At 39.5% G+C, this 14,478-nt stretch overlaps 1 protein-coding gene across 2 annotated transcripts in view; it reads left to right on the top strand.

The window, feature by feature from the left end:
* Window positions 1-12,882, top strand: part of F5 (coagulation factor V) — a 34,989-nt gene extending 22,107 nt beyond the window's left edge. For both annotated transcript variants that reach the window (XM_040570232.1, XM_040570238.1), the window contains 12 exons: window positions 962-1,127; window positions 2,000-2,236; window positions 2,725-2,935; window positions 3,861-4,040; window positions 4,551-4,667; window positions 5,052-5,123; window positions 6,181-6,272; window positions 7,605-7,760; window positions 8,534-8,678; window positions 8,834-8,982; window positions 10,135-10,317; window positions 11,081-12,882. In XM_040570232.1, the coding sequence (XP_040426166.1) occupies window positions 962-1,127; window positions 2,000-2,236; window positions 2,725-2,935; window positions 3,861-4,040; window positions 4,551-4,667; window positions 5,052-5,123; window positions 6,181-6,272; window positions 7,605-7,760; window positions 8,534-8,678; window positions 8,834-8,982; window positions 10,135-10,317; window positions 11,081-11,269 (1,897 nt within the window). In that variant the 3' untranslated portion in view covers window positions 11,270-12,882. The remainder of the gene's footprint in view (window positions 1-961; window positions 1,128-1,999; window positions 2,237-2,724; window positions 2,936-3,860; window positions 4,041-4,550; window positions 4,668-5,051; window positions 5,124-6,180; window positions 6,273-7,604; window positions 7,761-8,533; window positions 8,679-8,833; window positions 8,983-10,134; window positions 10,318-11,080) is intronic.
* The last annotated feature ends 1,596 nt before the right edge of the window (window positions 12,883-14,478 follow it).

Below are 14,478 nucleotides of genomic sequence, written 5' to 3'. Positions count from 1 at the left end.
CACAACTTCAGTTTTTATCACAAGCATCAAAAGGAGGAGCAAGGAAACAGCTAGTACAGAAAAATCACCTCTGAAATATATAATTTTTCAGATTGAATTTTCAATTTATTTGAATGATTTTTTCCACCCTTTTTCTATATCCTCTGGGTTTATTCCTGACTCACCTTAGTCTGTGTAAATGGCACTTGTAAAAATAGCAGAAACCACAGACGGTTTCTCAGTGCGCTTGGAAAAATAAAGAAATCCTTATGCTCAGAGCTCTATACAGATCTCCCCAGTGAGGTTCATTCTCAGCCTCTGTGATGTACATAATTTCAGTGAAGTTAGCAGAGCCCATGACATACGCAGTCTCAGTGTGCTGAAGAGCTGAAAACCAGTCTTCCGTTGTATGAGGTGACATAGGTTAAGTTTCTATTTTTGCAGTACTGGTAATAAGGCAATGTTTATATTTTATCAGAATAATAACCTCCTGGTGCTTCTATTTAAGACCTAAAGAATGGTCTGAGTGATTAAAAGCATATTGGTTCTTACCATCTCTGCTTTTGCAAAATACAGATATAATTAGATGTAAAATGTGTGTCTGTTAGGTTTCTGGAAATGGTACATCTATGAGAGTAAGGTGTAGGTAGCGCAGTACATTCTGAGCTAAGCTCTGATTTAGCTTATTGAGGCTAATGGTAAAAAAGGAAAACGGCTCAAATGGGTTTCCAGAGGCTAGTTGGAGTTTTTTTTCAGTGACAAATGACCAAATCTTTGAAGGATCTCATGAACTGAAGAAGTAGAATTGCTTAAATATTTTAAGTTATGATTTTCAGAATCCTCTGACATTTGTGTGCTTATTCTTTACATTCTGAAATGTTTCTGTTGTAAGAGTACTTATATTTCATCAGAGCAATTTCCAGTTCACTTGTATGATTTTTGTTGTTTGTTTGTTTGTTTTCTGGTGGGAATTTCCTTTCAGTACAATGATGAACGACAAAGCCTGTAAAGATGGTACCACATATAAAGTGATTTTTCAAAGGTATACAGATAGTACCTTTACAACTCTCCAGGATGAAGGCGAATATGAAGAACACCTTGGCATCCTGGGACCAGTTATCCAGGCTGAAGTGGATGATGTAATCCTAGTAGGTCACTGTTTTTGAGTATGTGTACAAGATAGGAGTCTCATGGTGATCTTAGAGTGATATAAATGAGTCTGAAAATACCACGTTTTAAAAGATGGTAGGGGAAACATTTTTCAGAGCTAGAAATTGCATTGTGGACAGAAGAGCACAGTGATGTGTTGTTTCATTGAAGGGGTAGGATCCCCCTTTTCTCCACTATCCACAGTAAATTCACTTCTGGTTTTCTAGTTTCCAACCACTGAATACTCCTTGCCATTCTCTGTCCGGTCTTCCAGCACACGAGGATGGAGTAATACAGTAAATCTCATACACTTCTGCTTATTTCCATGAGTGGTATACATAGGAACACATTGAACTATGTTAAAAACATGAGTAAGAAGAAAGTCTACTTTAGCTTTGGGAGGTAAATACGGAATTTCCCTATCCTCATGTCTCTTCTCTGGGACAAGGGAGAAGCACTGATTTCAGTGTGACTGACACATACAGAGGTGTAATGTTACTAGTTGGTTATCTTGTGCCCTTCTTTACTGCAACCACGCAGCAAAACATAAGTAGAAACTCCCTGCTTGCTGTAAATAAGCATACCCAGGAGTGAAGGGCAGCAGCAAGAATCTTAGGAGTCTGGGCTCAGTAGAAGACAGGGGGTCAGACTCGTGTTTCCTACTTTGTAATTAACCACCTGCATTGTAGTATGTGACTCTGCATGGAGATCTCAAAAAATATCCCTGCCAACTTTGACATGGGCAGTGTGGCCTGTAGTCACAGTGTGGCCTGTAATCTTGATCCTGGTTTGAGGTTATTGGAATGTATTGTGTAGGTGCTGTGGTTTAGGCCTGAATTTGCTCAACAGAATTTTTTTTCCTTTTTTCTAGGTTCATTTTAAGAATCTGGCATCCAGACCATATTCCCTCCATGCCCATGGACTCTTCTATGAAAAGTCCTCTGAGGGAAGCACTTACGATGATGAGTCTACTACTTGGTTTAAGGAAGATGACAAAGTTCAGCCGAATAGCAGCTATATATATGTATGGTATGCAAACAGGCGATCAGGACCTCTGCAGTCAGGAGCAGCTTGTCGGTCCTGGGTCTACTACTCTGATGTAAATCTGGTAAGGAAATCGAAATAGACATTGACAGTGTTGCTGCAGTTGATCACAAAATTGTTTAGGTTGTAAGGGACCTCCTGATATCTAGTCCAATTCCACACACACCCCAGCTCTGGCAGAATCTGATACAGTGGGTTGTCCAGGACCACATGCAGTCAGGTTTTGAACATCTCCAAATGATGTTACTGTACACCTGTGGAAATGTAAGATGCAGAACACTTTTTAGATAGCTGTCCTTTTTATCTGGCCTAATGTTCCTATCTGACATTTAATCTCTTACATTCAGTTAAAAGGGGATATATGCTGTTGATAGATTTAAATTAGGAAACTCTAGTTGACTGAGCAGAGGAGAGTAAGATTACAAAGCAGTGGAAATGCAGGCCCCTTCCCTTGAATTTTTAGGGTCCAATGTGCTTCCATAGAATGTTATGCTTTTTGACATCTTTTGGAAAGTCCACTCTTACATTTAATGTGGGTTTACTACCTTTTAGGAGAAAGATACTCACTCAGGTTTGATTGGACCAATACTGATCTGTCAAAAAGGAACCTTGAGTATGTCAAGCAATAAAAGAACATCCACCCGAGACTTTTTCTTACTTTTTATGGTCTTTGATGAAGAGAAAAGCTGGTACTTTGACAAACGTTCTAGAAGATCTTGTACTGAGAAGACCCAAGGAACTCAACAATGCCACAAATTCTATGGTACTTACTTCCTTTTGTCAAGTATTCAGTTTATTGGGGTAGAGGGAAAGGTGTTGGGGAGGTTTTCTCAACTCACCCTGCCTTTGAACATGCATAAATCCTGCACATTAATTATGTAAATTTTTTTTTGTTGTTGTTCTCCTGTATCTGTAATAGTCATAGTTTTATATGCAAAGATTATCATTGGCTGGAAAATTGTTATTAAAATGTAGAAAGGACATGTTAGACAAACTTTCTACAGAAAGTTTCTTTCACATGCATTTACCCCCTGTATTTAAAACAAACAAAACTATTTTCAGTAAGAAGCTAATACTCTGGAAAAGTGAAACCTGCCTGAATTGTAGAAGTACAATAATAATTTGGCAAATCAACTAGTTCTACTGAAAGAATTTTAAGCAGTTTTAGGACAGCCTTTCATATTACCTCTGTGTGGATACAGAGATTTTAGTTGTGTAGAGTTAAGTAGCTATGTGTTGAAAGCTAATCTGTTGTTCTCTTTGAAATAATGGTCATTAATGAAACCCTATGAAAATCTGCACAGTCTTTTAAAAATCTGATGTTTTTGTGCCATAAATCTTAAGTGATCATGTTTGAAAAAGGCATGTTGAAAAGTAGAATCTGCCTTTGAAAATGTGGTCTCCAAAATCAGTTATTAATCAAGGGTGTCAGTTGTGACAGAATACATCATTGTTCTCCTACCTGCCACATGTTGCAAGCAAACTGAGCTCAAATCCTGTGATGAGGTCCCTGGATTTTCTGAATTGATGGTACATAGACTATATTGTATAGCACTTTAGATTGGATGTTTTTTCCCCAAATATGTTACTTCGTTAAATATTTGACTCATTTTAATAACTGTATTCTAGCACTTTATAAGACCTATTTTGTGAAGTGTATCCTTATCAACAATATGTTCTTTTTTTAGCAATTAATGGAATTACCTACAATTTGCAAGGCTTAAAGATGTATGAAGGTGAACTGGTCCGATGGCATTTGCTGAATATGGGAGGGCCAAAAGACATTCATGTTGTTCATTTCCATGGACAGATCTTTGTTGAACAAGGAGAGCCAAAGTATCAGCTTGGTACATATACACTCCTTCCAGGTAAGTATTAGAATAAATTCTAAGGTGTGATTGGTATAATCATGACAGACTGTAACAATGTAAGGAAGAATAGAAGTTGGCTTTGGGCACAGGGAGAAAAAGTTTGAGGGCACTAACGGTTCAATTGCCAGTGATGGTCAAAAACTCATCACTTTGCACCTCCCTTAAGGTGCAAATGTGCACTTATTTTAAGAGGCGGGAAAAAAAGATAACGTTGTCCTCTAAAACTGGAGGGATGAGTAAAGTTACAGACAAAACATATATGGTATGGGCAAATATCTTCCCCTCAGATGGGCAGAGATGTATATGGAAGATGAATAGTAGTATGATCTATAGTGCAGTTGACACAGTGGTGATAGTTGCTGCTTTCTCTGCTATGTTTAGCAGGTTATTTAATTTTTCCGGATCAGGCCATAGCATGATCTTTAGTTTAACATCCAGCCTAACTAACATCAACCTAATGATAATGCTAACACTTCTGATATGTTTCTTTCTTCCATTTTTTTCAAGGCTCATTTCAAACAATTGAAATGAAACCACAGAGACCTGGCTGGTGGCTTTTAGACACTGAAGTGGGGGAATATCAGCAAGCAGGAATGCAGGCATCCTATTTGGTTCTAGAGAAAGGTACTGAACTAAGGTATTTTTTGTCTGGAGGTGCCAAGTTATAAAGTCATATCTACCCTTTCAGGATCGCTAAAAGTAAATTTGGGAGATGTTTCAAGGAGGAGGTGGAGTGATTACTGTAAATTTATTCTAGAAGAAAAAATATGCAGCCTTTAGCATACTAGTCTTGAACTTTTTTATTTTTTTATTTTTTTTTCCTCACAGTGACCAGTAGATTAATCTATTGAAATAAAATTCAGAAATTTATTTGGTCTTCTTTGGGAAAAGAGTGGTGATGTTACAGTATTATTAATAATTGTTCTGAGTGCTGTTTTAGAACATTCCACCAAGATGTATATTCGAATAGACTGCTTTTTAAAAACAAACTTCTTGATCTCTCTCTAGAGTGCACGATTCCAATGGGTCTGGCAAGTGGAGTTATACTCGATTCGCAAATCAATGCTTCACATCATATAGGTGAGTTAATAGTTGAAAAAGTCCAGGCACGCTACTGAACATCCCCAGCAAAGTATTGCAGTTCCATATTTTTTTTACATTTCATGATACATCGTAAAAGATCAGTTCATTAATGAATCAACTGTCAGGTTAAAAAGCTCTTCAATTCTGCAGGCAGATATCGTGACCTGTACTAGGTGGGCCTCGTCATTGTATTCCAACACTGTTCCGGGTCTTCTGTCAGCGTTATAAGCCTGAGAGTCAGGGAGTCCTCTGTCGTGGGCCTGCTGGATGACGTGGAACAAATCTAGCTTCATATTTTTGTCCTCTGGCTTCCCTGCTTGAGAATCAACACCAAATGTTAAAAAAAAATATCTGAGATTTGCATGTGGTATGAGCTGTGAAAGTGCAAAGTGTGTCTGTTATGAAAGATTTGGGAAACTAGCATCTAGAGCAGTCACAGTCTTTGATTTACCAAGTTTATTCCTGGTATAAAATTGGTATCATTTGATAAGAGATATTGATAGAATTCTACATAGGCAGAGGCAAAAGAAGATATACAGGTTGTACACACAAGCAGAAACACACCATTTCCCTTGAAATAACAAATAAATTACCTATTTTGAAGAATTGATTTTGCTGCGGATGTAACTGCATTTTTTCATATTCTCCCCCCCTTCTTGTCCCATCCCCTCCCAGTGTTATGAAGGCTTGAAAGCTGGTTCGTATATATTCAACATCAGTTCTTAACATGGAAACTTCCTTATGCATAGGGGAACTCTGCCATGAATATGGCAATATAGAGCATGTTTTGTCTGATCCTGCTTGCAGCCAAAACTTGTTTAGCCAACTCTAGACCCTGATCCCAAATCAGCAGAGTATATTACATAAAATGCTGTTATTTTTTAAAGTCATTCTTCTAACTATAAAGCTTTGTAGGGTAATAGTTGACTTGCAGATGCTGGCTATGTCCAAATTCTCCCCCCCTTCCCTCCTCCCCCAACAGATCTGAAAATAACTGAAGCACTTAAATTAAGCATCTCCTTAAATTCTTGCTTTATTCATATTTTCTCTGTAGACTATTGGGAACCTAAGCTAGCCCGATTAAACAATTCTGGAACATACAATGCTTGGAGCACAGTAATGAAAGATGATCTCCCTTGGATCCAGGTATAAAACCACACATGCTTGGCCATCACTGAGTCTGGGCACGACCATACAATCCTGTGTTGTGATTCTGTTGTAACTTTTGTTAGAAGGTCAAGCTGCTCTTGTTCTTGTAGGGAAGACTGCTGGGGAAAACTGAGAAGATGCAGCAAGTTTGATTGGTGATACCATAAATTGCCCATCTCCTCTGGTGTAACCCAATCTGTACAGCTATTGAGGCTCAGTTCCTGGACAGTTACCCTTACAATTTAGACTAGCCATTTTGTAGGCAAATTAAGTCATTCTTTCCACTACCATTTTTTTTGTACTGTCTACCTAACAGTACATATTTATTTTTATGTAGGTTTGTTGGGGGATCATTTAAAGTGTGATACTCTCCAGTATTGCTTCAGATAGTTTTGGAGGTTTTTTGTTTTTACTGGATGCTTCTATGCCCAGTTTGACGCATCACAGGGAAGTAAAGCTTATGTGATTATGGCTTCAAGTACTGCATTAATCAGTTGCATCGCTTCCATCTTTCTTCTATTCCAATCACTTTTGCACCAGATAGCCAATTTAAACCCAGATCTACAGAACATAGCTAATTTCTTAAAAGTCAAATGAAAATGTGCAGTTGGGAGAAGAGAGACTCAAACTAGTGTTGCAGCATAAGTTCAACAAGTAGCTGTTACTTTTGGCTTGCTAATGTTTGACATACTGTCAAGTTCATGAAGGTGAAGTAGGGGAACTGTAAAGAATGTTGGGAAAATAAATAATTTGATAAGGGATGTGGTAGTGAGAAGCTGAGGTTATTGCAGGAAAGCATGCGGAGATGTGGGGTGGATGGCATATGCCAGAGAATGAGTTCCACTGCTGACAGGAACGTCTTGCTAATTTTTTTCTTGCATGTTGAGCGCTTGAATCTGATGTCAGAAGGGATGGTGGCTTTCTAGCACTTCAGAATGTCATATTCCATTTCTCAGCCTGAATATCCAAAACTAGAGGTGGCTTATGAAAATATGAGCCTTGACTTTCTCTATACTATTTCTGTCTATCTGTAAAATGGAGATAGCAATTCTGCCTAGCACAGATGCAGAGATATTCTGAGGTGTCTTTGTAGTGCTGTGGTGAACACTGAATGGACTACAATGGACTCTGAAACTAAATACACACAGAAATTCACAAATGATATTAGAGAAAGCATTTGTTTGGACTCTGCCATCTGTTTGTATTCCTCCTGAGAGTATTAGTGTTGTGGGTGCCAAAATGCAGGGCTCAAAGCAATTGTGTAGATGCCAAAGAATGACACTTGCTTCACTGTGCAGTATTGACTTTATAAACATTCACATTTCCTAGGTGGACTTTCAAAGACAAGTTCTGTTAACTGGGATACAGACACAGGGTGCCAAACAATTTTTAAAGTCCTTGTACGTCCAGAAGTTCTTTATTGCATACAGCAAAGACAAACGGAAGTGGAACACCTTCAAAGGAGACAGCTTTCAAGCACAAAAGGTCTGTACATGCTATGGGGGTTGCCACAACCTAGGTAACCTCATTAGATGATGCAGTGAGGTGATAACTTTATTTTGGTGGTCTTCAGAGACTTTAATAATATAGTGCTTGAATCAAATTATCAAATAATCACATTCAGGCCAGAAGACAAATTACAAGTTGAGGAACCTCCGAGGCTGGAGTTCAGATTGGCCCTGTAACCTTGACTGTAGAGTCTGGCTTTCTCACAAACATCTCTTCCTGTTTTTATCTCTGAAGCCCACATTGGCTTTTTGAAGCAAGCAGGAAGATGAACTAAAAATTAGGCCTACCAGATCCTGTTTTCTTTCTCGTCCTTCCAGCTGTCACAACAATTGAATTTTAAACTGTCTGAAACACCTGTAGGAGGCCCATGTAATAAGAATGGTCATACCCTGCAAGAGGCTCATTTTATGCCGAACCCTACCAAATACAGCTCTATTCCATTTACTCTGAGGTGTCTGTGGTGGAACTCCTAAATCAATAACCTATTCTCTTACCTCTCCTTTTGCCTTTACTAATGTCTTCGTACAGTTTTATATAGCACATGGCAATGGGTTGTTTATTTGAACTGAGGCCTACAGGTGCTTCCAAATGTGCTAAGGTGGAACTATGAGATATTTCAAGTTGTCCTGCAGCATAGTTTGCTCCGTCACAGTGGAAGGTGCTAGTGGCATAAAAGACCACTTTCATAACAGCGCGGGCTTTCAGTTTGTGTTTGCATTATATTAACTACATGCGGATTTTTTTAATAGATTTTTGAAGGTAATTCTGATGCCTATGGTATAAAAGAGAACATCATCGATCCCCCTATTATTGCTAAGTATATCAGAGTCTACCCAACACAGGCTTATAACAGGCCTACTCTTCGCATGGAGCTCCTTGGCTGTGAAGTAGATGGTAAGAACAGATCATGTGCTGGTTCTTCCTTTCTGGCTAATTTTTGAACTAATATGTTAAATTAAGCTAAAATTGCGGGTGTTCTCAATTCCAACATTGTTGCTTAAGCTATAGCTATTCGGATGAACAGAATTACAAGGCACTTCTCTTAACAGGTTGCTCTTTGCCACTTGGAATGGAAAATGGAGCGATCAAGAATACCCAGATAATGGCCTCATCTGTTAAGACATCCTGGTTTAACACATGGGAGCCTTCCCTTGCTCGTCTCAATCAGAAAGGAAAGATAAATGCCTGGCGAGCTAAGGTAACAAGTGAAAAAGAGGGACAAGGGCAAGACAGCTACTGTTAATAAGTTTGTGCTGCCTGTGTGCTCGTGGAATTCCTGCACACCATGTCCAGTGCCAAATGGACTTCATAGCTTTTACTCACAGCTTACTTCACAGCTCTTTAGCCATCCTTTGAGAAGCCCATTTAACCCTCTTTCATTAGAAAACTTGTTAAGCTGTTGGCAACAGCAATGAAATCATATTTTGGAGCGATCAATGGTGTCCTTTGGGCCAGAGCCTGCAGCACTTCCATGCAGAGAAATAGCCCTTTTAATTTCAGAAGCTGAATACAAATTGAATATTTGGCTCCAAGGGGTTAAAGAAACCCTTCCTGGATTGGTTGATAGGCAGAGCAGCAAAATGGATCTGGGGCTGCAGATTTTGTGGTTCATTCTGCCACTGTTCTGCTGAATGACTTTCAGCAAGGCGTGTGAGCTTCTGTGTCTGCAAAATGGAGCTGCATTTCTTTACAAAGCACCTGGAGACTTGCTGGAAGCAACTGTTTTCTAAAGTGTTTGGTATTAGTATTATGTACAAGGCACTTTGAATTTTGCTGGAAGCTACTGTTTTTGTATAAGCATTTGGTATTTTTGTGATGTACTGCATTTTAATGCTGGAGAGAGACAGTCTGCTGCACCATGGTCTTCTCCATTGGCTGCAGGGGAATCAGTTCTGGTGCCTAGAGCACCTCCTCCCCTTGTGTCTGCAGGGTTGTTTCTCTCACATTTTTGTACTCCTCTCTGAGAGCTCCTGTATGTTTTTATCCTTTGGTTATCACAGAGGCATAACCAGCATTGGTCATTGGCTCAGCTGTGGGTCCAGCTGGAACTGGCTCTATCTGACATGGGGCAGCTCCTGGTCTCTTCTCACAGAAGCCACCCCTGCAGTTCCCCCCTACCAAAACCTTGCCACATAAACCTAATACAGTTATTTTTCATTATGCATTGAAAATAATGTGAAAAGACTCCAAATACACCATCTGCAGTGAATAAGTTAGTTGTATGGGTCACCAAAAATGCTTCTGACTTTTGCCTCAGATAGTCTTAACTATATTTAAACAGGAATTTTCAATTAAGCAAATAAAGACATAGACATGTTTGCTAATAGATAACCCTTTTTATCAATTGTAGTCGAACAACAACCAACAGTGGCTGCAAATTGATCTACTCTCAATTAAGAAGATAACTGCTGTTGCTACCCAGGGGGTCAAGTCCATATCATCTGAAAACTTTGTGAAAACCTATGTTATTCTCTACAGCAACGAAGGCTCAGAGTGGAAATCCTATACGGATGGTTCAAACTCAGTGGCAAAGGTATCATGCTCTGCTCAGACAATTCTGTCATTGCTTGGTTTTAGATTCTGAGCACGGTCAGGGCCCAAAAGCAGAATAGCCAGCCAAAAAGATATTCTCACAGGACACTAAATTGTTTGGGAGCTGGGGTTACTACAGATAACTTCATAATAGCCATCTGATTTTTCAAAGTAATTTATAGTCATGAAAGGAAAGAACACCAAATCCATAGAGAAAGCAGTAAACATTGTGATAAAAGGAACTGATGCTATTAGTAAAGGAGGACATTCAATTTGAATGCACGAGGGCATTTAATTTGAATGAACAAGGGATTTTTGAGGACTTCTTTCCAGCTTTCTTGTTTTTGCCTTTATTTTGTAATTGTTATGTTGTAACAGAGCTGGAAGGCTCTAGATACACACAGAGCAGGCACAGTACTTTATATTGTTACCTGTATCACTTTACACCAACCTGACCCACCAGGGCTGTTAGTGGAGGTAAAATAACAGAATTTTGTTTTTGTTGTCCATCCCAGTTAGAGTGGTAGCTTTTGAGTTGTGGATGGAAACAGAGGCTGTTTAATTTGTTCAGATATTGATATTGCTGACCTAAATAACTTCGACCCAGCGTTTTAGGAAGAGATTGGATTTTAAATAAAATCAGAAGTTAGCCAGTCCATCCTATCCTGGATGGCTAACGCAACAGCTAGGAACCATTTAAAAAGAAAAAACAGCTTATTTTTAATGTGCTGCCTTTTTACTAGTTGTGTGTTTTGTATTTACAGGTTTTCTCAGGTAATGAAAACAGCGATGGACATGTCAAGCATTTCTTTAACCCACCCATCCTGTCCAGGTTTATCCGCATTGTTCCAAAGACATGGTATCATGGAATTGCTCTTCGGGTAGAACTCTTTGGGTGTGATTTTGATGGGGGTCTGGCTGTGAAAAGGACTGAAAAATCTGGGAGCTCTTAACCCTTCTGCAACTATCAAGCAGGGCAACTTTTTTTTTTTTTTTAAATCCTTAAAGCAATCATACTTATTAGTTTGGATGTGTGCTTCATCAAAAGACCTAATGTTTTGCCAACAAGAATTGAGGGAGTTCTTTGGCAGATGGTTCATTCCTATAAATACACAAAACATTCAAAAAATTCAAAAAACAGCTTCTTTTCTCTGTAAAGAAATAGCAGTCTCTTCTGTTTTATATATCATTTCTTCATCCTAAGCAGTACAATCTTTCTTTCTACTTAAAATTAAGTTCTAAATCCCTGGGAACAGAGACTCGAGCCTTAATCCTGAGCACTGATTGCCTCCATTTTGTAATGCTTCTGCAGCATAGAGGAAGAATAGGCAGCTACAGGTGGACGTTCTCTGTACATAGTGCTTGAGATGGAAAACAAATGCAGATATGGAGCTGTCATGCTGCATTCCAGCAATGCCTAGGTAAGAAGTGATAGTAGGGGTAATCTCACCTCCATGTGTCTTTTATCTACAGTATGACAAAGGTAGAATGCATCCCAGTATTGAGGCATATGCAGTATCCCTTCTTTGAGAATGGGGGTTCACATTATTGATTTGGTTCTTACATACCAAGCACAGTGGAAAAGCTATGGATTTCACATAGATTAGCTTAAGTGTCCTGGCAAGGGGAGGAAGAGTCAGCCATATCTTTCTTTCTCAGAAGCGAGAAGGGAAGTGATTTACCCCAGGTCATGGAATAGCAATGGTAGAACCAAAGGGAAAATCCAGAACTCCTTACTTTCAGTCTCATACAAACTTTTAGACTATGAGGAGCTCCCTGAATAGGTAGCATTGAGAACTTTAGCTGTTGAGAATACAACCTGGTGGTAGCAGAGGAGGAGCAGATGAAACTGGACAATAAACACCTGCATCTTATTTAGCACTGACAGTGTTTTCACTAGAGGAGCTACTCTTGTGTGTAGAGTGTACACGTCTTTTTCCCAGGGTGACTACATTTAGTGAAAATGCAAATGCAGTCCATGAATTCATTCCAGCAGTTTTAGCTAGGCTTTCACTAGTGTCATTGGATTCTATCCTGTAAATTAATTGCAAAACTCCCATTTATCACATGGTTTCCTTGAGAAGGGTGGAATTCTTGAAGTAGTTTGTCTTTGATCCTCATATGGTATTATCTGAGTTATTTCAGTAGTTTTTCAAATCTTGTATCTTATAGACCATTCAAAATAAAGATATAGAAAAGGAGTGTAAAGAAGTATACAACTAAAATATTTTTTTCTTTTTTTTTTTTTTTTACTATGTCACAAACTTACCATTTTTCACTGGAAAATAAAGATAATACTGCAGCATGAAAACCATCAACATTTTAATTTGTATATTTGCCTTGACAGTCATACCTCTTTGGCAATAATTAGTGGAAATTTGCATCACAAAAGTAAAATTTTCTGCTCAGTGGGAAATTTCAGTGCTAATTAGAACTAACTTCAAATTGTGAAACTGTCTGGAAAATTGTTTTATCTTAGAAAATATTAAGAGACTGATCTTTTAATGTTGCTTAATTTATTTTTGTTTGATACAATGATGAAACTGCAATAAAAGCCCCCTTCACTTTTTTCTTTTTTTTTAAGTAATTTAAACCTGTGGAGAAAGGTTTCACCTGAGAATACAAATAATGAATGCTAGCTAACTTTGGTAGAATTAGAATTTTGTGTGGTGAGTGCTAAACAAATCTATATTTAAGAAGGCCATGTTCTTAAACTAATTACTTGCTTATAACCTTTATTATATATGTAAAGTTAGACAAGTGCAGGAGCAGGAGTAAATATATCTGCATCAGTGTTCCAAGTTGGAGGCTCTGCTTCTGCTTGCTAAGGGATGGGGCGTTGGTCAGTTTGGGGTCAGCTGTCCTGGTTGTGTCCCCTCCCCACCTCTTGTGCACCCCTAGCCTATTCGGTGCAGGGACAGACTGGGGAAAAAGAAAAGACCTTGGCACTGTGCAAACACTGTTCAGCAACAGCTAAACCATTGGCGTGTTGTCAGCATTGTTTTAGTCACAAATCCAAAACACAGTACCATGTGGGCTGCTCTGAAGAAAATTAACTCCATCCCTGCCAGGCCTAGTACAATCTCTACTCCTTAGTCTATAACATTTATATCATGCTCAGGTCCTACTACACTACAATATATCAAGATCCTCTTTAACTCCTCCCTCCCTTCTCATCCTTTGATACTTACACAGATGTTGTTCCCTTAGCCTATGGTCCATCCCTGTAAAATGTCCATTCAGTTCATAGCCCATGACACAAGTTCCATCTGCTAAAGTAGTTGCTCAGGACAGCAGAAGTGGTGCGCTGTGTTGAGTTCCTGCACACCAAACCCAGCTCAGGTCAGGTCACTGCTGCGCTTGCCTGGCTTTTTGTGAGGCTCATGCTCTGTTGGTTCAGGTGGTTCACATTGCAGTACTTCCAATAACATGCAACTCAAGTCACGGGTTACAACAGTGTGTATCTGCTTGAGTGTGGACTTACTCAATGGTCACAGTCCCTTTGACTCCAGTTCTTGCTGGAGTTCCAGTATGTCCAGTGTGGCAGCATTGCCGAGGCCACCTGCCAGCCCAGGCACGTGGCCATCGCTGTTATCACAATATTCCTGGGCACCGCGCAGTGAGATGATAAGGGCTTAAACAGCAAAAGTCAAAACTAGTCGCTAACAAGCACTAGACTCTAGTAAACAGTAAGGCCCAGGATCCTGCTAATTAACAGCTAAACAGCTCTAACAGCTATCAATTCCATCTGGCACACTGATCAGATCTGTCATTATCTTGAGCCCCTTTTGCCATGCATTGGGCAGGGACCAATGGGTAGCTTGACCCCAGCCAGCAGCAGAGCCCCCACCCAGCCGCTCACACGCTGCCCCTGGCAGGATGAGGGAGAGAACTGAAAGGGCAAAAATGAGAATAAGCTGTGGGTCAAGATCAAGACAGTTTGATAAGCAATGCTGTGTGGGCAAGCAAAGCAAAGTCAGGAATTGATTGACTACTTCCCCGCTGGCAGGCAGATGTCCACCCACTTCCTGGAAGTTGGGGTCTCAGCATGCATAGCGGTTACTTGGGAAGACAAATGCCATGACTGCAAATGTGCCACCCTTCCTCCTCCTTTCCCTCAGCTTTTATTGCTGAGCACGATGTCGTACAGCATGGAATATCC

Source organism: Cygnus olor, chromosome 1 (assembly GCF_009769625.2).
Source record: "Cygnus olor isolate bCygOlo1 chromosome 1, bCygOlo1.pri.v2, whole genome shotgun sequence".
NCBI lineage: Eukaryota > Metazoa > Chordata > Aves > Anseriformes > Anatidae > Cygnus > Cygnus olor.
This window is presented reverse-complemented; position numbering and strand designations above follow the sequence as displayed.